This window comes from Rhineura floridana, chromosome 7 (genome assembly GCF_030035675.1).
Source record: "Rhineura floridana isolate rRhiFlo1 chromosome 7, rRhiFlo1.hap2, whole genome shotgun sequence".
Taxonomy (NCBI): domain Eukaryota; kingdom Metazoa; phylum Chordata; class Lepidosauria; order Squamata; family Rhineuridae; genus Rhineura; species Rhineura floridana.
Genome location: NC_084486.1, coordinates 44409157 through 44434410, shown reverse-complemented (window position 1 = coordinate 44434410; position 25254 = coordinate 44409157). Strand labels below are relative to the sequence as shown.

The window sequence follows — 25254 nt, the reverse complement described above, 5'->3', positions numbered from 1 at the left end:
GGAAAATGTTCATCTAAGGTGTACCACCACTGCATGTGCTTAAAAGGCTCCGGCCAGTGATCAGGGATGATGGAAGTTGTAATATAGCATCACCCCGAAGGCCATAAATTCCCCACCCCTGCGCTAAGTGATGACATTTACACATGATACCAGGCCCCCATAGATCACTACACAATTCAGACTACAAGAGTGCCACAATCAGAAAGCAGGTCACTCAAGAAAGTGAGCCAAACACTTAGATCAAGTAACATGTATGTACTGTCAAAAGACTGAGCACATAGGGGATGAATAAACCCTCTCTTTCAATGAACTGAGCTTCTGTCTTGCATACAGGACAAGACCCAGACTGAAATCCAACCACTCTCATGTTTGTAGTGCTAGCCTGGAAGAGACTCCTCTTCTGTTTCTGGCTGATGGAGCAGTGTGTCCCCAGTGCTGCCACCACCCCTCCTCTTCCCTGATGGGTGACACCACTGAAATGGGAGTGTGCATGCTTTGGGCATGGCAAGAGTATTGGCAATGCAGTGGGCTTGCCTCACCACAGTTTTGAAGGGGGCAGACTGTGTATCTACCCAGCTTTTTTTAAAAAAAATAATCATTTATATCCTACCTTTCAGGCTACAAATCTTTTCAAGGTGGCTCTCAAAACATAAAACATCAAACCAATATGTACAAGTAAAACATCCCATGGTGAAACATGGCAACTCCTTAAGTTGCTCTGCTGGCTTCTTGCCAGACCCTGCCATTGCAGGGCTAATGTCACCATGGTGGCAGTAAATGGGATCACTGCAGTCACTGCTCCCAAGAGCCGGCTTGGCTCCTCCTTGCTGCTGTTGCTAGTGGCAGCTACGCCCCTGTTGGGGAGGCCCATCGTGTCCATTGTGATCTTTTAAAAATGTTTAGTAGAATCTTTGGAGGCCCTTCTGTATAAATATAGTAAATTAAAAAGAAAAGTGTTATGCTAAGTTTACTAGCATATCTGCAGACAGGCAAGTGTACCTAAGAGCACAGGAAGCTGCCTTGCACTGAAGTTCAGACTCACTGATGGATCCATCTGATCCATCGAGCTTAGGATTGTCTATAGTGACGGGCAGCAGCTTTTCCAGGGTTTCAGACAGGGAGTCTCTCCCAGCCCTATCTGGATGCTGGGAACTGAACCTGAGACCATCTGCGTGCAGGACAGATGCTCTGCCACTGAGCCGTGGCCTTCCCCTTGGTTCAAAGGTGTAATGGTCTTTTCAAATGTTGCATGTACGCATCCAGTCACTTTCAGGCCTCCCAGGCATGTGCAAAATAAACACATTCATTTAAAGTGAATGAGGACAGACAGGGGGATGTTTCTCCCTTTTTGTGCCCTTTAATAGGTCAAAATGCCCCAAACTCTACTGGGTCCGCTGGAAACCTGTTGGCTGGCAACCTTGATTCATCTCCTGTCAGCATAATTACAGATATGCACACCATTTGATCATGACAGGCCTTTCAAAGTCAGTAAGTCACTATTTTGGTGCATTCCTTTTTTCAGCGATAGTGTGGTGTTATATCTGGATCATCCAGCGTTAAGGGATGCTGTACTAGCCTGATTTCAACAGACTTTCAAACAGCGGTCATTGGCTTGAGTGTTGTAAAGGGATAGGCAGTAGCTCAGTGGCAGAGCACATCACATGCACACAAAAGGGCCCAGGTTCAATCTCTGGCATCTCCAGGGAGGGCTGGAAATGATCCCTGCCTGAAATCCTGGAGAGTAGCTGCCTGTCAGATGGTATTCAGCTAGATGAAACAACGGTTTCCCTCAGTGTAAGGCAACTTCCTGTGTTCCACATGTTTTTCTTTTGTTGCCTATTAAAATGTTGCCGAATATGTTTGAGTTTCCAACTACAATGAGACTGATTGTAACATTAAACATTCTACTAAGCATTCTTCAACTTTTTTTTATACAGACAAACAAAGGAAACTGTTTTGGCCAGTTTACTAGCATGTCTGCTTCAGAAGCCAATGCAGAATAAACTATTACACATTAAATTATTTCAGCATATAGCAGACAAAGTACCTTTAGTTAGTAGAACATAATCGTGGAGAGGGCTATGATCCTTGATGTGAGAATGAGTATGTTATAACTACATCGGAGTGTTCCTTTTTCATCCATGAAATTATGGATGGCATGGTTTCAAGTGTCAGAAAAAAGAAACTAGTTCATATGCAGATGACCTGTAAAACAATAAAATAAAATTGTTGCCATGGAAGCAGAATTGGATGTAAGTGCTCTGGTGGATGTTAAGCGTGGCTGCAATAGCAGGTTTTAAAAGGTATCTGTCAGGCCAAATGCTATAAAAGAGGCAGACACATTGACATTATTTAAGGAAGTTTAATAATTTCTTAACAACCAATTGATCATTATTTGATTTACAACACAGCTTCACAGAATTTTACCTGACATAATTTTTCCTAATTCATGGTTTAATTTGCTTAATTTGCATTTCCAAAACAAACAGTTGTTCTAAATAAAACTAGCTACGTGATTTCACAGTGCATATAAAGGCTGCACTAAAGGTATGAAAAATATAAGTGCTTTTATGCACATACTTTTTAATACTGTTTCTGTGTCTCAGGCACCTGCTTTATCTTACGGTTTATAAATAATAATAATAGCTTGGGAGGACTATATAGTAAAATAAAAGCAAGAAACAATTTCAACCAGTTAGAAGCATTTTTTGGTGTGGTTAACATTAGATATGTGAATACAGTAATCTTGGGAAAGTTTCACAATTGATTTAGGTTGAACACACACATGGAGACTGCTTCAAGACCACAGCAGGCAGAGAGAGAGACACACACACAGACATATACCCCAAATCTCCAAATTTGGTGCTGGTATGGAAAGTGGCAATTCTACTGCATACGTATGGATCATCTGGGAAGAGGGAAGGGTCTATTCATGGGATCACAATACTGGACCATAAAAATTGGGATGGGACCACAGGTGAGTAGAAGAGAGCATGCTTTGCATGCATAAGGTCCCAGGTTGAATCCCTGGCATCTCCAAGTTTGGAGAGGGGGAAAAATGTTCTGTGGTAGCAGGAATGAGAAACACCTGAGATCCTGGAGAGCCACTGGTGGTTGAATAGACCAGGGATGAACCTATGGACTTCCAGATATTGTTGGACTACACCTTCCATCTTCCTGGGCCATTTGTTATGCTGATTGGGGCTGAGTAGAGTTGGTGTCCAACAGTGTCTGGAGGGTCAACGGCTTCCCATCCCTGGAATAGACCACATAGAGCTACAAGGACCAATGATCTGTCTTGCTGTATTCATATTTGGCAAGGAGCTCAAGAAATACAACATTCTGTTTAAACCCGTGAGTGCAATCTGAGTGCTTCTGTTTAAACATATCCATCTTTTGTTTTGTACAAATATATAAGTATGCACATATATGTATAAAGAAATGTCCATAATGGACCCAGAAAATTAATGTACACTGTTTTAAATTCAGTACAATCTACTGAATAAAGAGTTTAGGACAGGCTTATCTGGCTATAAAAATATGTACTTAGACATTTCTAACAGCATTAGGATAATGCTGAGAATACATATTATAGCTGCTCTACCACTGGCATTTGTTTCTGCTTGTCCCAAGAATGAATAATTAGAGGGGCATATCTTCTGTTGATGAACTGTAGTACTGACAGATCTTTAATGTAGTTTAATGTTCGACTTTACATTATAAATTATTGGGCTTTATTAATTATGGGTAGGCTCTTAGATGTGGAAAAGAAGACTTTTGAAATTTGGCCATTGATCTTTGGTTTCCCTTGTACATGGACAATTGTTATTTGCTCAGCACTGTAGGGCATGACACTAGAGGCCCTCAAAGGATCACCAAAACACTCTCCTGAATCAGCTCAAATCAGAAACTGTCCACAACCTTTACTATTGCACAATCTTGGAAAAGAAAGATAGAAGGTTCTCTAGAATAAACAAGACCATTCATTTCATTTGCAGGAACAGAATGCAGATTAAAGCCAAGAACATAGTGAATAGTCAATTAATGGCATGCCAGATCTGTCCCAGAAAAGCAATAAACAGGATTGTCCTTGCTTTAATTAGAAAATTATTTTGATATAACAAGAGAGGCTAAAGATTCCACCCTGCTATCATCAAGCTCTTATTTCTATTCTTGTAATGATTCATAGCTGCAAAGAAATCACTGAACTTTCTATTACATAGGACCTTTTAATAATTTATTTTAGGAACAAGCAAAGATGAGAGAGATGGTCATGTATTATGTCATGCCATAAGCAGTGATAATAGGGATATGTGATGAGTGCCATTCATATAATATGAAATGGAAATGGACTGCCTTCAAGTCGATTCCAACTTATGGTGACCCTATGAATAGGGTTTTCATGGTAAGCGGTATTCAGAGGGGGTTTACCATTGCTTTCCTCTGAGGCTGAGAGGCAGTGACTGGCCCAAGGTCACCAAGTGAGCTTCATGGCTGTGTGGGGATTCGAACCCTGGTCTCCCAGGTCGTAGTGCAACACTCTGACAACTACGCCACACTATAATATAGCTGTACTATAATGTAGAATCTAAATCTGTTATCACTATCCCCAAATCTGCTTTTATTTTCTTTGAGATATGTTACTTACAACAGGATTTCATGGAGTGGGAAACACTTTATACCCCTTGAAGCCCATCTGCAAATCAACCAGCTTATAACAGCATTTATGAATATGTTAAGATAACCTTTTAAGTTAGGGAAGCATCATTTGCAAATGATCCTCATACAACAGAAAGTAGAAAAGAATCATTTTATATCAGTTGTACATTCTAGTCTCTGTAGGGTTTTCATTTTTTTTACCAATGTTGAAAATGTTATTTAAAATCACACAAATCCAATTAAAGTATGCTGTAATCCCATGCACACTGACTACTTTGGGAGTAAGCATAACTGAGCATAGTGGCACTTGCTTTTGAGTAAAGATGTGTAAGATTTTGCTTAAATATTTGAAGCTAAACATTCCAAAATAATCATTCAGCTCCTGAAAAATAATTTTTAAAAAGAGAGATTGAAAATGAACATTGGGACCAGTTTATTTGTCTTTGAGACATTGTTCTCATACTTTCAAGCTCCTTTTTATTTTCTGTCAACGAAAACAGAATCCAGCGATGCCAATGGGAGTCTTGGAGGAGTAATTTGCACCAGGGCAGGAGAGGAAAGGATTAAATTTCCCCATTGCACCTAATGTGACTTCAGTAATTTTCAGTCCCTCCCCTTGCAATGTCTGCTATTGGCATTAAAAACACACACAACAGTTTTAAATGCAGTTAAATACAGTCACAACTAATTTGGCCCTAAGGTTATGGCTATTGTACCATCATATGCAGAATTCTTATCTATATAACATGCTTTACAGCAAGAAATATAGCCTCACAACTTCAAAATTCTTGACACTATTAAAAAATACTATTGCAAATTGCCGTCATGGACCATTGTTCATAAACAACAATCAAACAATGTACATAAGAAGTTTTTTTTTCCTTTTTAGGTTAGGGCTATCCCCCCCCCGCCGCCATATAAAAATGGACTTTAAGACTTAAAAACAAGTGTCTACCATTATTTACCATTATTGAACTGCTAATCCAGGGGTTCCCAAACTGTGGTCCACAGGCCACCAGTGGTCCATGAGCTTCATTCAGGTGGTCAATGGCATGTCTGCAAAAATACAATTAAATTCATACAGCATCTAGCACAATGCATTACAATTGCTACAGCAGGCAGAAAACTCATTTAGTGGTCCACAAGACCCTCAGCAATTCTCAAGTGGTCTGTGAGGAAAAAAGTTTGGGAACTTCTGTGCTAATCTAAAAGCAAAGAATTTATCCAATCACTCATGCAAAAGCGCTGAACCTGACTAATAATTAGCTTGAAGTAGCTCCCGCCCCCACCATAGCTTCATTTTTAAATGAAGCTGGATTTTTTTTTTTTTAGAACGTTCCATATCCGTCACTACGAGTAGCTACTGCAAATGCTGGATAAGCTTCATATGCTGCGTAGGCTGCCAAATCTTGTCCTAGAGTCACTGCTTGCTTGAGCTGAGTAGCTGCTACTGTGGCAGTTGCATTAGCAATGTATCCTGCAGGGAAATTTAAAAAAAGAGAGACAACATTTTACTATAACTTCTTATTGACATTTTTATTAGAGAACAGCATAAGCATTGGAGCCCAAAGACACTGATTGCACTGAATTTGCAGATCTGGCTATATAACTCACATAACAGCTGGAAGAAGGAATGGAGGAGAAATTTGGTTTGCTTCACATTTCAGTGCAAATCTACGTAATTTGCACTTCCTGTAACAATCTGTGAACCAAAATGCAGCTATTCTTAGAAATGCACACTTCTCCATATTTTGCAATGTAGTTTTCCAATTGAAGAATTCGAACAAAGATTTGCATATTAGGGACAAGTGCATAAAGCATGCATGTATTAAGGAAACATTACATACAAAAAAATTACATTAGGAAAAAATGCTTCCAAAAACCTGTATATTAAAAGAAATGTGCACTAAAACATGTCATACCCAGAATGAAGCAATAAAACAATAAAATCCTCATAAAACCAAACACTACCTTAAAATGCCTGCAGGAACAAGAACATCTTAGTCATGTGTCTGAAGTTCAACAAGGAGGGTTCCTGTTTAATCTCAGGTGGAAGGGAGTTGCACAGGCTTGGGCCCACTACATAGTTCTGCATAGACATGTATACAAAAGCTTGTTGATCTTATTAAGAAAGAATAGGTGCATACAGAACACCAGGTTTAAAGGACTGTGCTTTGATCCAGAAGCCTTGACATGTTCTGAGGCACATATGGAGCTCTGAAACACATGTGGAATCAAAAATCTGTTTTGTTTATTGAATTCATGTTCTATTCTTCCTCCCAAAGGAATTGGGCTACTTCACTCATTTCAACAGAGGTAGCAAATCTTTGCACTTAAAGAGTACTCCTCTATATAGGTTGTTTCCATTGAAATGTATAGGGCAGCATGTCATAGTTATCAGAGCTTACATACCTGTTATATATTGCTGGGTTCAGACACAGTTATTTCTGTTGTGTATTTTTGTCATGATACTGAAGTCTGATTCCACTATAACCATATGCTGTATATGAAAAATGAAATGGACTGCCTTCAAGTCGATCCCGACTTATGGCTACCCTATGAATAGGGTTTTCATGGTAAGCGGTATTCAGAGTGGGTTTCCATTGCCTCCCTCTGAGGCTAGTCCTCCCCAGCTGGCTAGGGCCTGCTCAGCTTGCCACAGCTGCACAAGCCAGCCCCTTCCTTGTCCGCAACTGCCAGCTGGGGGAAAAAACTGGGCTCCTTGGGACTATGCAGCTTGCCCATAGCTGCACAGGTGGCAGGGCACATAACCTCTGAGTAATATACATATTTTGCATGAGCTTTTGCCCAATCTACACATTTTTGCATGCAATGTTCATTTACAATATTTTGGTATGTTATTTTCACTAAAATAAAATTTTATGCAAGCTTTTTCCTAAAATATACACTCTTAGTTGGAGAACTGCAACACAAAAGTGCAAATCTTGAAGGATAGCTAGATTTCAGTACATGTATTGTTTGTAAAATGGACATTAAGTAGGTTTGAATTAAAACGTGAACCAAACTGAATTTCTCCTCCATCACAACTGTATATCAGAATATAGACTCTTCAGTTATAAAATATTGTGTTGAGGACAGGGAGGGTGAAACTATACGCAGAATATATATATCTATATAAATAAAAATGTAAGCTGTGAATCCTTCACACTGCAGTTCACAGCCCAACAGACAGGTGGCACTGTGAACTATATCACAGCAGTGGAGGTTGTCCTGAGTCCCATGGGTAGGCAATGGAGCAATGAAGAGGAGGAAGAGGAGTCAGACTTGACCAATGGGAAGATGCCAGTGCTGTTACTCCGGATGCAGGTGAGGTTGAAGGCTCCCATGCTTCTGACAGTGACAGCTCCACCCCTATAGCTCCAGTTTCTATTGGGGTGGCACTACACAATCAGGAAGTTGTTTCTCCCCCTTCCCTTCACGCCCTTCCTCATTCACCCCTCCACCACTGCCACCGCTACCGCCGCCCTCTCTGCCAAACAGGACTATTGAAGGCAGCACTGTAGGAGTGCTGGACCTTTGCTCTCACAAGCCGGAAACGACAGGCCCAGAAGAGAAACCCCCCTCACCAGAACACACTCTTAAGACAAAAGTATTGGGGCTGCCTGTACAGTGTTGATGTGTGTGCGTTGTTGCGTGAAACAGCATACGTTACATTGGAGTTAAGTTGAGCAAGAAACATCACAGAGGCATTAGATCAGGTTAAGAGTCTTTACTACAAGACATTATGGCTTAAGGCTTTAAGATTACATGTAGAGTTGCTCCCCCCCCTAGGAGAGAAGTTCTCAGTTCAAAGACATGACACAGAAGAAAACCTCTCAGTTCAGAGGCAAAATACAGAAGACACAACTTACAGACTCTGTTAGAACTTTCCCAGTTGCTATCTCACGTTACCATGACAACGGCTGGCCTTGGAGTATCTGCTCTCAAGCCAGCAAAGACATAACAGTGTTACTTCTCCAAACTTGCAGACTTGATGGAAAATAAAATCAGTGACAGTACAGTTCAATGGTCAACAATTCCCCCTTTTTCCCATCATGTCTGTAATTCATGACAACAATAACAATAATACATTTCCACAATACATCTTGCAATACAGTCTATATTTCAGTACAGTTCAGAACATCTCTGTACATTTAGCTAACACTTTATTCAATCAAACTTTGACTCATTCCAAGCCTTTTTACCAGTTTTCCAAACTTCTCACACAACGGCTTGGTCATTATGTCAGCCACCATGTTGTTAGTGTCACAGAATGTCAGGTTAACGAACCCCTGCTGCACACAATCCCTTACGTGAAAGTATCTGACACTAATATGTTTTGTTCTTTTGGTATGAGCTTCTGATGTGGCTATCGTGATGCAGGTCTGATTGTCTTCATGTACAGTGATTGGTAGTTGTATCTCCATGCCTAAATCCTGCATGAGCATTGTGAACCATTGCAACTCATTACAGGCCTGGGATAAGGCCACATACTCTGCTTCTGCACTTGATGTTGCAACCATAGTCTGTTTCTTGCTACTCCAATCAATGCAAGATCCGTGCCACATCATAACTATGCCAGAGGTTGATTTACGACTGCTCAGCTCCCCTGCATGATCTGCATCCACAAAACATTCAAGACCTCCTGTCTTTGCTCCTGTCAAAACCAGACTTTTTGTCTTCGTGCCTTTCAGATAACGCACTACCCTTTTAATTCCCTGCCAGTCAGCCTCTGAAGGATGCTCTACCTTCCGGCTTAAAATGCTGACTGCATTACATATGTCTGGGCGAGACACCTTCACCAAATATTGCAATTGCCCTATTATGCGCCTGTACTTCTCAGGTTCTGTACAGGGCGTCTCCTGCACATTCTGTTGGAAAGCCACAACCATTGGAGTCTTCACAACATTGCATCCTGTCATGTTGCATTCTTCTATGATCTGATTTATTTTACTTTCCTGACTCAATGTTATGCTTCCGTCTTCTGCACGCACAATATCCGTGCCTAAATAGTGTGTGACAGGCCCCAAATTCTTTGTGTCCACCTGCCTGCCCAGTTGCTCCCTGAATTCCCTTTCCTCTTGCTGATCATGATACATGTACATGATGTCATCCACATAAACAGCACATATATTGGTTTGTGTTCCTTTTCTCTGGACATATACACAGGGATCTGCCTTGCACCTTTGAAATCCCATCCCTTGTAATACACTGTCCAATTTCTCATTCCAGCAGCGTGCACTCTGCCGCAATCCATAGATAGACTTATGTAACTTGCACACAAACCCTTCCTGTGACACAGAACCCGGAGGTAGCTCCATGTATATCTCCTCCTTTAAATCACCATGGAGGAATGCTGTCCCTATATCATAATGATTAATGTGCATTTTCTGCATCGCTGCTAGTTTCAGCAGAACACGAATAGACTCATGTTTCACAACCGGGGCGAAAACAGCATCAAAATCTGTTCCATGTTGCTGTGTGAATCCCTTGGCTACCAAACGTGCCCTGTACCTCTGTACTTCCCCGGAACTTGCTTTCTTCTTCTTAAACACCCATCTGCAACCTATGGCCTTTTTACCCATGGGTAACTTTACTAATGTCCACGTGCCATTCTTTTGCATGGCTTGTAATTCTTCCTGCATGGCCTGCTGCCATTTGTGCTGCTCTGCCTCAGGCATCAGCCTGATTGCTTGAAATGATGATGGCTCTTCTAGTTCTCTGTGAACCTCCTCCATCTGGGCAGTGAATACCGACGGCATGCCTTTTACGGCTGTCTGTTTACAGCCCTGACCGTCATTCCCTTTCCGCCCCATTAAACTCAAGGCATCAGCACACTTCACACCCATGGACATTTTAAACTGTGAATCATTAAGGCTTCCCTGCAAACACACTTGATCTCCCCTCATTACAAAACATTGGTCTTTGTGAAACAAGACTGAAAAATCACAACTCACCAGTTTTCTCACAGACAACACGTTATGAGCCAATTCTGGTACAAACAAACAATCTGACATTATTCCAAGTTTATCAAATCTCACCAGTCCTCGGGCTTCCACATTCTTCCGCGATCCATCCGCAAGTTGCACAAAATCCTGCACGTCTTCTGAAGTGTAAAACAAACTCCTGTCTTTGATTAATATATGGCTTGCACCGCTGTCAAGAAGCCAGTCAACAGGTCCTAAATCTTGAGACTTCTGTTTACAAACAAAGTTCACACTTCCCTGCTTCAAGCCTCCTTCCCTGGAGTTGCGCTTGACTGCACAGTCTCTTTGAAAATGCCCACGAGCCCCACAGGCATAACAAGATTTCAGCCGCTGTTGCTCCCGCTTGTTTTCCTGTCTGCAGCTGCTTTCTTCTTTCAGCTTGGCTCTTTGCTTTTCCTCAGCACTTTTCGCCTCTTGTCTCCGCTGCCATTCCTGGGACAGTTTTTCCTCAATAAACGCAACGTTCAGACCTCTGTCAGGCATGGCTTCGAAAGCCATGACCATATTATTCCAAGTCCCATCGAGTGAAGCCAGGATCAGATAGGTCTTCTGAAGCTCAGAGTGTTCGATGCCTCGGTCCGTCAGCTCTGCAAACAAGCACCTGAATTCCGTGAGATGCTCACTCATTTCGCACTCACCCGTGAAGCGCATCTGGTACAGCTTCCTTGCCAAACACAATTTAGATCCCGCAGTCTGTTGCACATGTAGGGCCTCCAACACGTCCCACATCTGTTTGGCGTTTGTAACATCTGTCACGTGTAACAGTTGAGAGTCTGATAGAGCCAGAAGTATAAAAGCTTGCGCCTTCTGATCTCTACGCGTCCAGGCCGCGGTCAGTACCGCCGGACGGGGTCCATCTATAATGTCCCATAAATCCTCTTTTATCAGCAAAGCCCGCATCCTCGGCTTCCAGCTGGCATAATTCTTTTCCGTCAATCTTTCCATTGGCAAGCCTCCCCCAGACAAGTTTACAGCCATGTTGCTCACCTCTGTCTGGTACAATCGATCAAGCTGCCCTCTGGAACTCCGTCTGCCGTTCAGACCAGCAACTTACTCTTGTGTAACACGCTGTGTATTTGAGCCCATAACCCTGTTGACGTGTGTGCGTTGTTGCGTGAAACAGCATACATTACATTGGAGTTAAGTTGAGCAAGAAACATCACAGAGGCATTAGATCAGGTTAAGAGTCTTTACTACAAGACATTATGGCTTAAGGCTTTAAGATTACATGTAGAGTTGCTTCCCCCCCTAGGAGAGAAGTTCTCAGTTCAAAGACATGACACAGAAGAAAACCTCTCAGTTCAGAGGCAAAATACAGAAGACACAACTTACAGACTCTGTTAGAACTTTCCCAGTTGCTATCTCACATTACCATGACAACGGCTGGCCTTGGAGTATCTGCTCTCAAGCCAGCAAAGACATAACAGTGTTACTTCTCCAAACTTGCAGACTTGATGGAAAATAAAATCAGTGACAGTACAGTTCAATGGTCAACATACAGATCCATGGGTTGAGAAACTGTGCATAGCCCAGGAACAAGACCCTTTTCTTCAGGAACAGGTACGAGAATTGCAAGAATCCTCACAAGGCACAGCTCCCGGCTTAACAAGGAGTGTGGGTTGCTGTACCATTATGAGGCTGTATATATCTCCAGGAGGACTTCGGGCCAAGATTTTGTGGCAGTGTCATAACAGTCCCACCGCTGGGCGTTTAGGTGTGTTCAAGACGTTGCAGGTGGTTACTCAAGAGTTTTGGTGGTCCCGAGTAAAACATGATGTGGAAAAATATGTGCACTCCTGTCCCACCTGCATGAGAGCGAAACATGCTCCAGGAAGACCCACAGGCCTACTGGAACCCCTACCCACACTAGAGGGACCGTGGAGAATGCTAACCCCCTCACAGGAAAATATTGCTATCCTAATAGTGGTAGACACTTTTAGTAAAATGGCCCATTTCATTCCATGCTCTGGTCTTCCTACGGCCAAAGAGACTGCTCACTTGTTCATTAAGCACATTTTCCAGTTGCACGGCCTCCCAAGCAGTTTAATCTTGGATTGGGGCCCCCAGTTTACTAAATGGTTCCTGCATGTTGTTACAACTACTGGGAATCAAACTCCGCCTATCCTCTGCACACTATCTGCAAACAGGCAGGCAAACAGAGAAGGTAAATGCCATCTTAGAGCAGTATCTTTGTTGTTATGTCAACTATCAACAGGACAACTGATACCCCTGCTGACCCTAGCAAAGTGCACCTACAGCTCTTTACATTCCTCCACCCAACAGACACTATACTTTGCCAGTTGTGGATATCACCCACTCTCCTTCTACAACCCTGCCGTGATGCTGGCCATTCCTGTCACTACCGAATATGTTCAGGAGTTACAAGCAATGCAACAGATGTTACAGGAACAGTTAGAGAAAGCCAAGGCAGCCTACAAAAGGGGGGGACTGATCAGCATTGACAACCTGGCCCAGAAATCCAGGTGGGAGATCGGGTGTGGCTTTCCGTACACTACCTGCCCATTTCCACTCTGTGTCACAAGTCAGAGGCATGCCAAGTGAGACCCTGTGAACAGAAACACAGATGAACCCTGTGGCATACCAACTGTGTTACCTGCCTCCATGAAGATTCACCCCATATTCCACTGTTCCTTGGTGACTCCTGAGGAAGACCTGCACCCTTATCGGTCACCTGAGCCCCCACCCGCTCCCATACTTGTTGATGGCCAGGAGAAATACAAGGTGCAGCAGATTCTTGACTCTTGCTGGTACTGGGAGAAGCTGCAGTACTTGATCCACTGGAAAGGCTTCTGGCCAGAGGAAAGTTTATGGGAAGCAGACATCCACGCTCTGGATTTGGCAAGAGAGTTCCATGGATACTATCCTATTAAACCCAAGCCTACGGGGGGGGGAAGTGCATGGGGAGGGGGATGATGTCATGAGTCCTACTGGTTGGCAATGGAACGATAAGGAGGGGCACCAGTGACGTGCCTCTGGACGCAGGTGAGCTTGAAGGCTCCTGTGCTTCTGACAGTGACACCTCTGCCACTATAGCTCCACTTACTACTGGGGAGGCACGGCCCAATCAGGAAGTTGTCCCTCTCCCTTCCTTTCGCCACCTCCCTCCCTCACCCCACCACGGCCACTGTCCTTGCCACTGAGTAGGCCCCCTCCTGAGAGGGATGTTGAGGAGGGGACCCAGTTGCCCTTGCCTCAGACACATAGGCTGTGGCATCAGCAGGCTTAATAACTTTCTACTGTCCCCCTGAGGAGGAACACTCGCCTGCACACATGCTCTCCACACAGAGTGACACTCAGTTCACACAAGTCGAGTGCCTGCCCATCCTTACTTAAGGTTGGCAAGGAGGTGCGTCGAATTTCTGCAACAATGTCTTAGTGCAGTGTAGACATGCCTTGTTATTCCTCGTAATGATGCTGAATCCTGTGTAACCTGTAAGATGATTCATGAAGTGCTCTGAACTGAAACTGTCTATTAAACCTACCAAAGAAAAGCACACTTTGCGTTTGTGTCTGACTTCAGGGGGTTCAGGCAGGACAGATGAGGGAGGAGGCAGCGGGGAGCAGCAGAGGCAAGCTGTGGAGGAACATTCTTGACAGGCCAGTTTAAAAGGGGAGGGGGAAGCAGGGGGGCCCTTTGTTAGCTCTAAAGGGCAGGAGGAAAATGAGGGGAGGCTTTGCTGGGTCTAAAACCCACACTATAACTCATTAGACCAGGAGTGGGGAACCTTTTTTGCTCCCATCCTGTGGGCCAACTTTGACAGGTGACATTACAGTTATGTCATGTGATTGACATTGGGGTTGACCCACCCACCTGTTAAAGTTGGCCCACAGGGTGGGAGCATAAAAGGGTCCCACCCAGAGCTTGGAAGTAACTAGTTACAAGTACTTTTTTCAGTAACGAGTGGGTAATTCCTTTACATTTTGATTGTAATAGAACTAGGAGTAATTTTACTACTTTTGTGGAGTAATTGTAACGTTTCCAGAATTACTTTTGGGCATTACTTGGGGGGGCAGGGGAAGTCTTCTGCTCCTCAGATTTGTGGATGAAAATCATGTGCCTCAAACTGGGCTTCTGTGCCGTGTTGCTCTTTCCTTGTACTCTGTGGATGGGTAGGAGGCGATGAGGGAGGAGGCAGAGAGTGAGACGGGGTGGAGTGGAGAAAACAATTATTTTAAAAAAATGGATAGTGGTGTTGAAGAATGGAGTGGAGGGAGAAAGGATCCGGAGGTCAGGAACATGGATAAAGGAGGAGAAGGAGGCAGCAGCAGAATGGAGATAAAGAACTGTGGAGGTGAAAGATGACAATGCATGTGTTTGTGTGTGTGTGTGTGTGTTTGTGAACACTGTGTTTGCACTTGGCACACAAAGTGGCCTCCACCACCCTCTCTGGGTATTGTGCTGCATTTGCAGTATTTTAACTTTTTTGTATCTCAGGGGAAAATGTTTGCTTGAGTGAGTGTCCCTTAGTTGGTGGCAGGGCAGGGTCTGGGAGGTGGTTAAGTGAGAGAGATTATGCTTGCTGGCTGAGGTAGGGTTGCACTTGGTTTGATGTGCAAAGATCTGAGTAGTGGCCTCAGCCTCCCTCCCCACCACCTTTACCAGCGGAGAGACCACCATTGCTATCTTATGAATAAAAATAATTATTCTACTACCTCTGTATGTGTTTGTTTATTTTTAATGTTGTTTTAGGCTACTTAGATGTGCAGCAGCCAAGGCCAGCGCATTGTAGGCATTTTTTAAAGTAACTGAAATGTAATTGTAGTGATTACTTTGGAGGAAAAGTAAAGCAATCAATTACTTTCAGAGCAATTGCAATTGTAACAGTAATTACTACATTTTGGACTATGTAACGTTAACTGTAATTTATTACTTTTTAAAAGTAATATTCCAAGCTCTGGTCCCACCCCTAGTTTAATCAGTTTATTGGGGGGGGAGGGTTGGCGAGGTCTAAGGGTACAGGGATTGGTGAAGGGTTGTAGGCAGGGTTAGCGAGCAATGTGAGCAGGGACAGAGCCCCGTGTGTGTGCGCGTGCGTGGGTGTGTATGAAGCTTTGTTGCTGTTGTTAACTGTTTGTTAAACATTTTCATATCATAAAAGACCAGGTAAGTAAATCATTTCCTCCTGGCTGGTCTGAAGATAGTGGGTCATTTCAGTTTCAGCTGATTGTTTACAGTCAGTTACAGGCTCGACTAATTCCCTCCCCCGTGTAAAGGTAGTTGCTACTGATTCTCTCTGAAATCATTGAAAGAAGAATTTCAGACAACAAGCATCAGTCCCATTGTTTCAGGTGGATTAGAACCATTGCTGAGGATACTGTATTGAGGGTCATATCAGGCAAGAAGAGGGTGGTGCATGAACTGGATAAACAGGAAGGATTAGTTCAAGGGGAAGAAGAAGTAAAGGTAGGGAAAAGCTTAGAGGGCTAGGAATTTCAATATATAGTAATATGCAACTGCTTGATCTTCTATTTTATAAGTTGAACAGGAATATGTGAATGGCCAAGGAACACCAGTAGTTTGGCCCTTGTTTACAGTGATCCTGGATTACGTTTACAAGAACGTCACATTTTACCCTTACATGTGGATTGAACAGCAAGGTTTGACTAGGCATGATTCATCTAGAATGGTACACAGCAGTACTGTAATGCAAATACAACAGTATGATAGACTGAAACAATATTGACCTTTGCCATGCATGCAGGCAACATACAGCTGGGAGCAAACACAAGACATTTGTGAAAGGAAGAAGCTGATTAGTTAGAAATATGGATGCAGCCTTGTTCTGGGTCACTTGCTGAGATCAGATTAGAAGGGATACAGGTTGGGCCTTTTTTTGCTGTGCAACCCTCACTCTGGAATTCCATGCCTAAGGGACAGGCCCAGCTTTCTCTGACAGATAAAATACCTTTTTATTTGTAATATTCTCCCTCCGCTCACAGATTATTTATGGAGTGTGCTTCATATAAGATTGTTAGTTTTATATTACTGTTACCATATTTTACTTTTACTGATAGTGCACACTTGAATTATTGACACAGTGCAATCCTGTACATGTCTACTCAGAAGTAAGCCTGCTAATTTTAACAAAGCTTGCTCCCAGGAAAGTGTGTAGAATTATTTTATTTATTTTATTTAAAATAAATGTTTAATTGAATTTATTTAAAATTTATTTTAATTTATCTGATATTTGTGCACTTTTTGGGTTTTCAGCCCTTTTTTAAACACAGAAAAATGGCAACTAGACCGTATGACAGTACATTAAAGGTAACCTCCTTCCCATATGTAACCTCTGCAATTACACTTAGCTTTGTTTTTCAATGAATGTCTAGACACCTCTGTTTCACTATCACCAACCCACCAAAAAAAAGGAAAAGGAAAAGAAGGGGGAAACTGTTGTTTAAAATGATGCATATTATATTAACTTTGACTAAGAGTCTGAATTGTTCCAAGACTACCAAAGACTGAACTGGAACAGACAAAATGCATCTCTCAGTCTTCCAAGTAATACGTAAAGTAAGAGGTCATTGTTATTAAGCCGTAAAAGGTATTGGGTTCAATAAAGCATCAGTGTGTCTTACATAATGCGGAAGCTTGAACAAGCCTAGACAAATTGATTTTTCTCTGTGGCAGGAAGTTGGATGGATTTTAAGCTTTTTAAAAGCCCTGATGTTCCTGAAAGATTCCATATTAATCAACAATACTGGTGATGGGTGTATATTTCCAGTAATGTAAAAGAAGTATAAATACAGTGCAGAAAGTTTTACTTATGAGAACTTTTAATTAGATACATGTTTTGGCTCTTTATATCCACTCATTTTCCTAAGCAAGCTTTGTGCACGTGAATAAAAATCTAAAAAGATTACAATTAAATTTATCATGCTGGTCTAGCCATTTAATTCATAATTTGATCAGTGTGCTATCAAATAGTCGTGTTTTCTCCCAAGTGTCACCTGTGGAAGCTGCAACAGCATAGCACCTGTGAGGCCCCTGCTGAGACTTTTTAAAACATATTTTTACCAGGGTGCTGGTACACTGCAAAGTGCCTGCCAAGGCTCCAACCACTCCAAGGAGACAGTTGAAGACCAGAAAACAGAATGGAGTGAAATGATCAGCACAGTGGCAGAGGGGAGAGTGCGGGGGGGGGGCACAGAGCAAGAGAGAGAGAGAAGATGCATGCATGTATGTGTACACAGACAAGTTGGATTCCATAGAATTAAAATGGATCCTCATGTATTTGCCTAATTATAGTGTGAACATGAGGGCTTTAAATTGTGCAGGAAGCCTATTATGTGTGTTCCGGAGGGTCAAGAGGGGCAGTTCTCCTTCCCTCGCCCTTGAATAAACTATAATTTCCAGATTCCCAGCTTTCATTTAAAAGAAAGGGTAGGTTTCTAGCATTTGTAGAAACTGAAATATGAGGCAAATTGTGCAATATTGTTCTCATTTGTTTTGTGAGAAAAATGTCTGCTCCCACCTTTCAGTTATGTGTGTTCATTTATTTATTTGTAGTATTTACATTTCTCCCTGGCCAAAAAAATTTCTGTGGACGCCCATAGAGCACACACTTGTACAGCAGGCTTTCTGCTCCAGAAGTTACCCTTATAACCCATGAAAGGCATGTGATCTTGGCAATGAAGATGTGAAAGGGGTCAGAGACAGGAAGCATGACTTCACTCCCCCCCATGCAATAATCTAATCTGCTTTACATATGGCTAATGAACACAATTGTCCTGCTGCTTGTGTTGGCTGCTTTTTCCCTATACTCCATGGCAGGTCTTTGTTCCTTGCAATCTGATTATCGAGAGCAGGGGTGGAGAACCTTTTTGTCCCAATGTGCCAAATTTTTATCTCCTCACCCATGGGGAGAACCACCCATCTGTCAATCATCTGACATCATAATGACATCAGGTGGTTGACAGTTGGATGGTCCTGTGGGGATGGAGGGGGAAATACTGACAAAGCAGGATTGAACTCCCTGTGCATCAGTTGATGGGTGGGGGAGTTCAGCCCTGTTTTCTGTAAAGTCTGGGTGTGCCAGCAGATTCCTTGTGGTTATGTCACACCTGGCATAACATATGATATCAGGTGTGGGGTAGGTGGGCATGTTGTGGGGAAAACAGCCTTGCTGGCCAAACATGGAGGCCTGTTGGACTAAATCTGGTCTGTGGGCTGGAGGTTGTCATCTCTGATTACAGCTTGAAGAAGATTAACATTTTAGGAGTGTCAGAAGCAATTTGACAACAACCTTTTTTTATTCTGCTGTGAGCACTTTTAAATAGGATCTGCAGGACTTTTGTGTGATTCAGAATGAAGTAGTAAAACCCAGTTTTTCATCACAAGGAAAGAGATGAAGGCTCAGTTTGTCTGTGTGTGTGTGTTGGCTAATGGCTGTGATATCATGAGAGGCACTTGCCCCTCTCACCTCTGAACTTTTTGCATCTGTATTTGCTTTTTAAAATGTTAAAAATAAATACATCTGGCTCTTTTTTTAAAAAAAATCACAAAACGAATGTTTCACCTTCAGCACCATTTCTTCCTTATATTTGTCTGGGCATCATTTAATCGAGGCCATTGAATGGGTGAAACTACTCAGAAAATCTTTTGCCTGGCTACAACCTGACTAGTTCATCAACAGGAAAAAGCTACAGTTGTGCATGCTTGCACTCAGACCACATTGTGGAGGTTTAGTCTACAGAATCTCGGAATGAGTCAGACAACCTCCTCACCACATTCAAAGTTGGGGCGTAGCAGTATCCATCATCAGTGTAGTTGTGTTCATTGGCTGTTAATCTGGACAGTTTTGCAAAAGTTAAATTTCAACCATTTAAACACTCTTTGGAAAGTGGCAAAACTCCACGTTTTACTAGAGCTACACATACCCACAACTGTAATAAATTTGCTGATGTCCCAGACATCTCAACTGCTTCCATGTGTGGAACATGGACTTTTACAAGTGCCATATTATGTTAATTCTGCCTCTGGGATGAGTTGATCTTTCAGTGTGGCAGCGCCTGTGCTTTGAGACTCCCTACCTGCTAACATTAGGCAGGCACCCTTGCTATATCATCATCAGGCGCCTGCTAAAACCTTTTTCATTTGAGCAACCCTACCCAGACATATAATTTAGTTATTTATACTTATTTTAAATTTTTGGCTGATTTTATCTGTGTATTATTGATAATTATTTTATATTATCTTATGTACACTGTGTAGAGTTTTTTTAAAAAAAAATTAAGTGGCTTATACATTTTTCTAATATTTTTTGCCACAGAGAGCAGAAATTTCATTCTGTTGAGTTTTTATTTATTGATTTGCTTACATTTATTTTCCACTTTTCCTCAAATGAGCTCAGGGTGGCATTAAATTTTATCACAACAACTCTGTGAGGTAAATTAGGCTGAGTTTGTATGTGACTGGCCCAAGGCCATCCGGTGAGAGCTTCACAGCTGAGTGGGGATTTGAACTCGGGTCTCCTTAGTACTTGTCCAACACTCTATCATTACTGCACATTGGATCTCGTCTCCTTCTCGTTTCCCCTCCTCCTCTTCCCTGATTTGCTGTCCAAACCATGTGCCCCGGAGCTTTACTTCAAGGTTACACAATTGCCCTCTGAATAGGGATGGACAAAACTGACAATTTCAGTCTCTCTCAGTTTCTCATTTTTTCTAATCTTAAATTCAGTTCTCCACATTTCCATATCAGTTTGTGATTTTGTTTTAAAGTCCTCATAAAAACTCATCAGCATTAGTGCAAATTTCTCCTCATATGCACATTTTTGTATGCAATTTTGCCTAATCTAAATGCATTTCTGTATGTTATTTTCACAAATGTATGTATTTATATACACACTTTACCCTAGTATATGCATTTTTGTACATATTACTTGGCTGGAAATTGCATTTGTGAATTTCAAAGAATGACTATATTTCAATTTTGACTTGTTTTGGAAAGTATGTAGCTTCACCTTTAAATGTGAACTAAATCAAATTTCTCTCTCATCCCTACCTCTGAAGCCCAATTTGTACATCTAAATTATCATGCATTTCCCTGCTTAAAATGTAACCAAATGAAGGCTCCTGCAGTGGAGTAGTGAAATGTGCTGAAACCATATGGGGAGCTGTGTCCCACTAACAGTTTGCCATATGAGGGTATTCCCTTGAGGTTTCATTTTTAAGTGGTCATCATGTCACTTAGTGCATCTGTGAATGGGGCTTCAGTCTCCCCAAGCAATAGGAAAGAGCAGCAGGCAAGGAAAGGACACACCCAACAAAGGAAAAAGTTATAGGAGAATCTGGTTCTAATAAAGAGTCTAGAAATCCAAACTTGGAAATCAAGAGCACTGCTTTAACCAATAGTGTAACCAACAGGTGAGTTTGGACCATCATATCTTCACTTAGTAAGCTGAGAAATGAATGAGTCTTTTTGGCCATGCATTGAGCCCCTTTACTCAGTAGTAGCGGTTAACCATAGTTTTTCAGCTTGAATGAAATAGAAAACTATAGCTAATGGAAGACTCAACATTTCAGTTTACTTTCAACATCTGAGTAGCTTAACGTTTATTAGCTTACTTTTGGTTTAAACTAAAGCAGCTACCTCAGACTCCAATTATGGGGAAAGTCATGCCCATTTGCATTTCCAGTCATCTTTGCCAGGCCCAGCACCAGCAGGCAGCCAGGTTGGGCACTGGCTGAGGGCCTCTGTGGCTGACAGGGGCCCCTGGGGCTGCGTTGGTGTAGCTCCAGCTCCATGATCCATGCTACATCAGGTCACAGGAAATGGCACAGATTGTTGAACAGGAGCCACTCTCCCAGGCAACACCCACCCACCAGTGGCGTAGGCTGGCCGTGCCACTTCCCACCCCAGCAGCACGCTGTGCGCACATGCTTGCCATCACCAAAGAATGTGGCAGGACATCCACACACCCCACTGCCATCTTAGGTGATAGTAGGTGTGTGCGCACAGTGTGCACAGATAGGTGTGTGTGTGCACAGGGGCCTATTTAACCCCCTGGTGGCACCATATTCAAGGGCCCGCTGCTGTCTGGTGCTGGCCCTGATCTTTGCTTAGATAAATCATTAACACTTATTTGAATAAATATACCTTCTTCCATTGCACCTTCCTTGAACCTTCCGTGGTGTCTGGTTATTAAGTGAAACCACCAAATAGTTACCAAATACACCAGAGTATGTGAAATAAAGATCATAACGAGGAGGAACTGAAATCCCTCCTAAGGCACACTGGAAGCATAGGAAGTTGCTTTATACTGACTCAGACCTTTGGTCCGTCTACAGTAGCTCAGTATTCTCTTCACTGATTGGCAGTGACTCTCCAGGGTTTCAAGCAAGGCATCTTTGCCAGCCCTATCAGGAGGTGCTGGGAACTGAACCTGTGATCTTCTGCATGCAAAGCAGATGCTCTACCATGGAGACACAGCCCTTGACTGTGGTTGAGCTGCCTAAGATATACATAAATCGATATCTTGGAAAAGGAAATGTTTGCAAACCCTTAACATACCTGGAAAGGTTGCTGTGGCAATAGGGGTCTCCACACCTTCAATGGTAATGCCCAAGGTCTGAAGAGTATATTCCGCTGCATATGTTTTGGCTTCATCTACATATGCACTTAGCTTGGGTGGTGTGAAGGGGTGCCTACAAAGCAGTTGTAAACATGCATGTAATTTGCTTTGCATTTTGGCAGGCATACATTGCATCTCCTGATACATGTTGTTATGCATTGTTGTTTTTACAAGCGTAATTGAATCACTGACACTGCTTATTAAAACAATATCCCAAACCCTGAAAACCTGCTTATTTAAAAATGGAAAGGATGATGGGGTTAGCACAGTCATGCTTTCAGGATGCTATCCTATACACGTTTACTAGGGGCAAAGTGGAACTTACACCAAACAAACTTGCGAAGAATTGCACTTTAAGAGGTTGAATCTGTTGAATCTGATGCAGCCCTCTTGGGGCAAAAATGAGAGAGAAAGGGCAGATATGAAGATCCTCAGATATGCATGCATGCACTGACTGATATTTGCCAAACTACATACATGTAGAGCAGCCTTGTGTGAGTGCATTGATGAAGGCATTGACATTCCTCTTTCCACTTTTTTTACACCTACCACAACCCTGAAGGATCACAGCAAGTACCTTCAATACCAAGTTCCTATGCAACATGATGGTTATTATTTTTAACAGTAAAAAATCATTATTTAAGTTTATCCACCTATGGTTTCATTCTTTCCCCCATAGAACGTTTGGAGAAATAAGGATGCTAAAAACTATCAGGTTTTTTTTTTATGTTATCTTTTTACTACCAGGGATGGCATGCACAATTCACACCTGATGATAAATCACTATTTCTATGTACTTTTAATACTGTAAATTGTCCATAGTATTAATGTTTCCCCTTGTTCCTAAATTGTATATATTATAAATAATCCATTGTATGGCTGTGTGATTAGTAATGATATTAAATACATTTATTTTAAAAACCTTTCCAGCCCCACACATTAAAACTCAGAGGTTAAACCCGGCAAGTGCAGTAGTTACATACATAGTAGGATGCTGACTGGCAAGGGCAGGAATAGTGATTTTATATAAGAACAGCTGTCTTTGGTCTTGTCCAATGGCAGAATGAAGTTGGTAGACTGGCTGTCCCCAGTTATTTTTCTGGCAGATTTCTTCTAATATCTAGAATGAAATATGCAGTCATTGATGAATGAATACATGATTACAGTTTTGAAAGTATATTGCATTCTCTAAATTTTGTTAATTGATTGTATTGCCAAATTATTTGGGTCCTCCTTCACAGGAGGGTCTCTGTTTCTTGAGATCAGCAATTGATATCTGGCTCTAGGCACTCCTATGCTTTTGTATTTAGGAAGGTAGCAGTGGAGGATCGGGCATTTACTGTGATGGGAACTTCACTATAGAACACCTATCCAAATTTCTTTTGTTTGGGACCCACTTTTATTGTATAGGCACCCAAGTGAAAACTATTTTATTTTCTTATGGTTTTTAGTTAGTGGCATTATGATCTTTTGTCATCTTTATTGTTGCTGCTCATTTGCTAATTGTTTTCTTTGTTCAGGCTGATCATTTTTATTTCATTTTAAACTTGCTATATTAACTTTTTTTTTTAATGGTGGATTGTGAGATGACTTGAAGTCTAGACCTTGTGGTGGAAAGACAACATATAAAGTATGGGTTGGATCCAAAGGGTTTGGGAAAGGACTTTTGCTCATGCAAGAGGGAGATCCACTACTTACTCCATCTGCGGACCCCATGCCATTCTCAAATACCCCCCAGCCAGCAGAACTTAGTTTTGCAAGCAGAACTTCGTTCACAGTTTATTGGATCCAAGCAATTTAAAATAAACTAAATAAACATAGTGGGTAATTACAGGGGCCATGATGTTGCTAAAATAAAACATGTTACATCTCTCTCAGCACCTTGGACAGTTCTTTGAAAGTTTGGACTAAAACCTGGAGCGGATTCACGGCCCCACTGACATTGGAGCCACCAGCCTCCACTGCCACAGTTTGTCCACAAACTGATGAAGAAGGTGGAGGAAAATATTCTCATGGGGATAGTTTCCATTTGAAAAAAACACAGAAGAAGCCCACCGACTTAGGCAAAAACAAATTCCATTGCCACTAATAAGGCAAAGATGAACCTCAGGAATTATTCCTTTGTGTATCTGTTTTACACATCTACAAATCATAGAAAGGCACATGCATTGGGCATAAGTTGGAGCATTTGTTCTAAATGTGCCTGACCCACCTGTGGAGCAAGTTTGATTCCTTGTGGTTTTAAACTGACATGATTCATTGGCGTAAGCTCCATTCCTGGCAAAAGGTCGTATAGTTTGTCCTCCCCTCTTTTTTCTCCTTTTAGCTGGTATCCACGACCCAGGGCAGGGTTAGCCAAGTAGCCACGGCCTCCTAGTCCTCTAACTCCAGCAGCCCCTACAGGTACATTCATGTAAATTTCTAGGAATGTAAGAAGGTATTAAACTGAATCAAATCACCAGAAAATCTCCAAGTCTTACTGTATTGGAAGGCTTGATCCCTCACACTGACATTTATATAGAGATCGGTGGTGGTAATATAACATTAAATAGGGCATGGCCAGCCCTACTGTTAGACGAGGAGATGTGGGTGAGCTCAGGCAGCAGATTTTGACAATGATGGGTAGCAAATTTGTTAATTAATTAGTTAATTATATTTCCCCCACTAATGCAGAGTAATGTTTATATTTTGTGTTGCTGTTATGAACATTTCTTGTGCTGTTTCTGCTACATGTTTACTGAACATAATTCAGTGAAAAGTAGCAATGTTCAGAACACAAAATCCCTTTGTTGTCTTTGAAGTGAAGAGCAATAATGTTCATGGATATGCACAAGCACCAATGGGACTGTATTGTTCTATCTTTGATTGTACCTTGTGGGGCGGTTGTTATTTTTAATATCGGTAATTTTAGCTTACATGCTTCAAGCATCTCAGGTTCCTTTTTGAAAAAATGGCCTCAGTCTAGAAAACACAGTGAAACTTGGAATTGCAATGTATAGCCAAAAGATTAT

The 25254-nt window shown here is 42.0% G+C and overlaps 1 protein-coding gene across 4 annotated transcripts in view; it reads right to left on the bottom strand.

Moving 5' to 3' along the window:
* Positions 1-240: 240 nt before the first annotated feature.
* A1CF (APOBEC1 complementation factor) overlaps positions 241-25254 on the bottom strand; it is a 59464-nt gene continuing 34450 nt past the window's right edge. For 2 of the 4 annotated variants that reach the window (XM_061635375.1, XM_061635373.1), the window contains exons 9-12: positions 24456-24664; positions 23227-23363; positions 22183-22316; positions 2388-6136 (exon numbers count right to left, since the gene is read on the bottom strand). In XM_061635375.1, coding sequence (XP_061491359.1) covers positions 5988-6136; positions 22183-22316; positions 23227-23363; positions 24456-24664 — 629 coding nt within the window. In that variant the 3' untranslated portion in view covers positions 2388-5987. Of the gene's footprint in view, positions 924-2047; positions 2206-2387; positions 6137-22182; positions 22317-23226; positions 23364-24455; positions 24665-25254 lie in introns of those variants that run through there. The other 2 variants (XR_009763970.1, XM_061635376.1) reach the window with 2 other exon arrangements.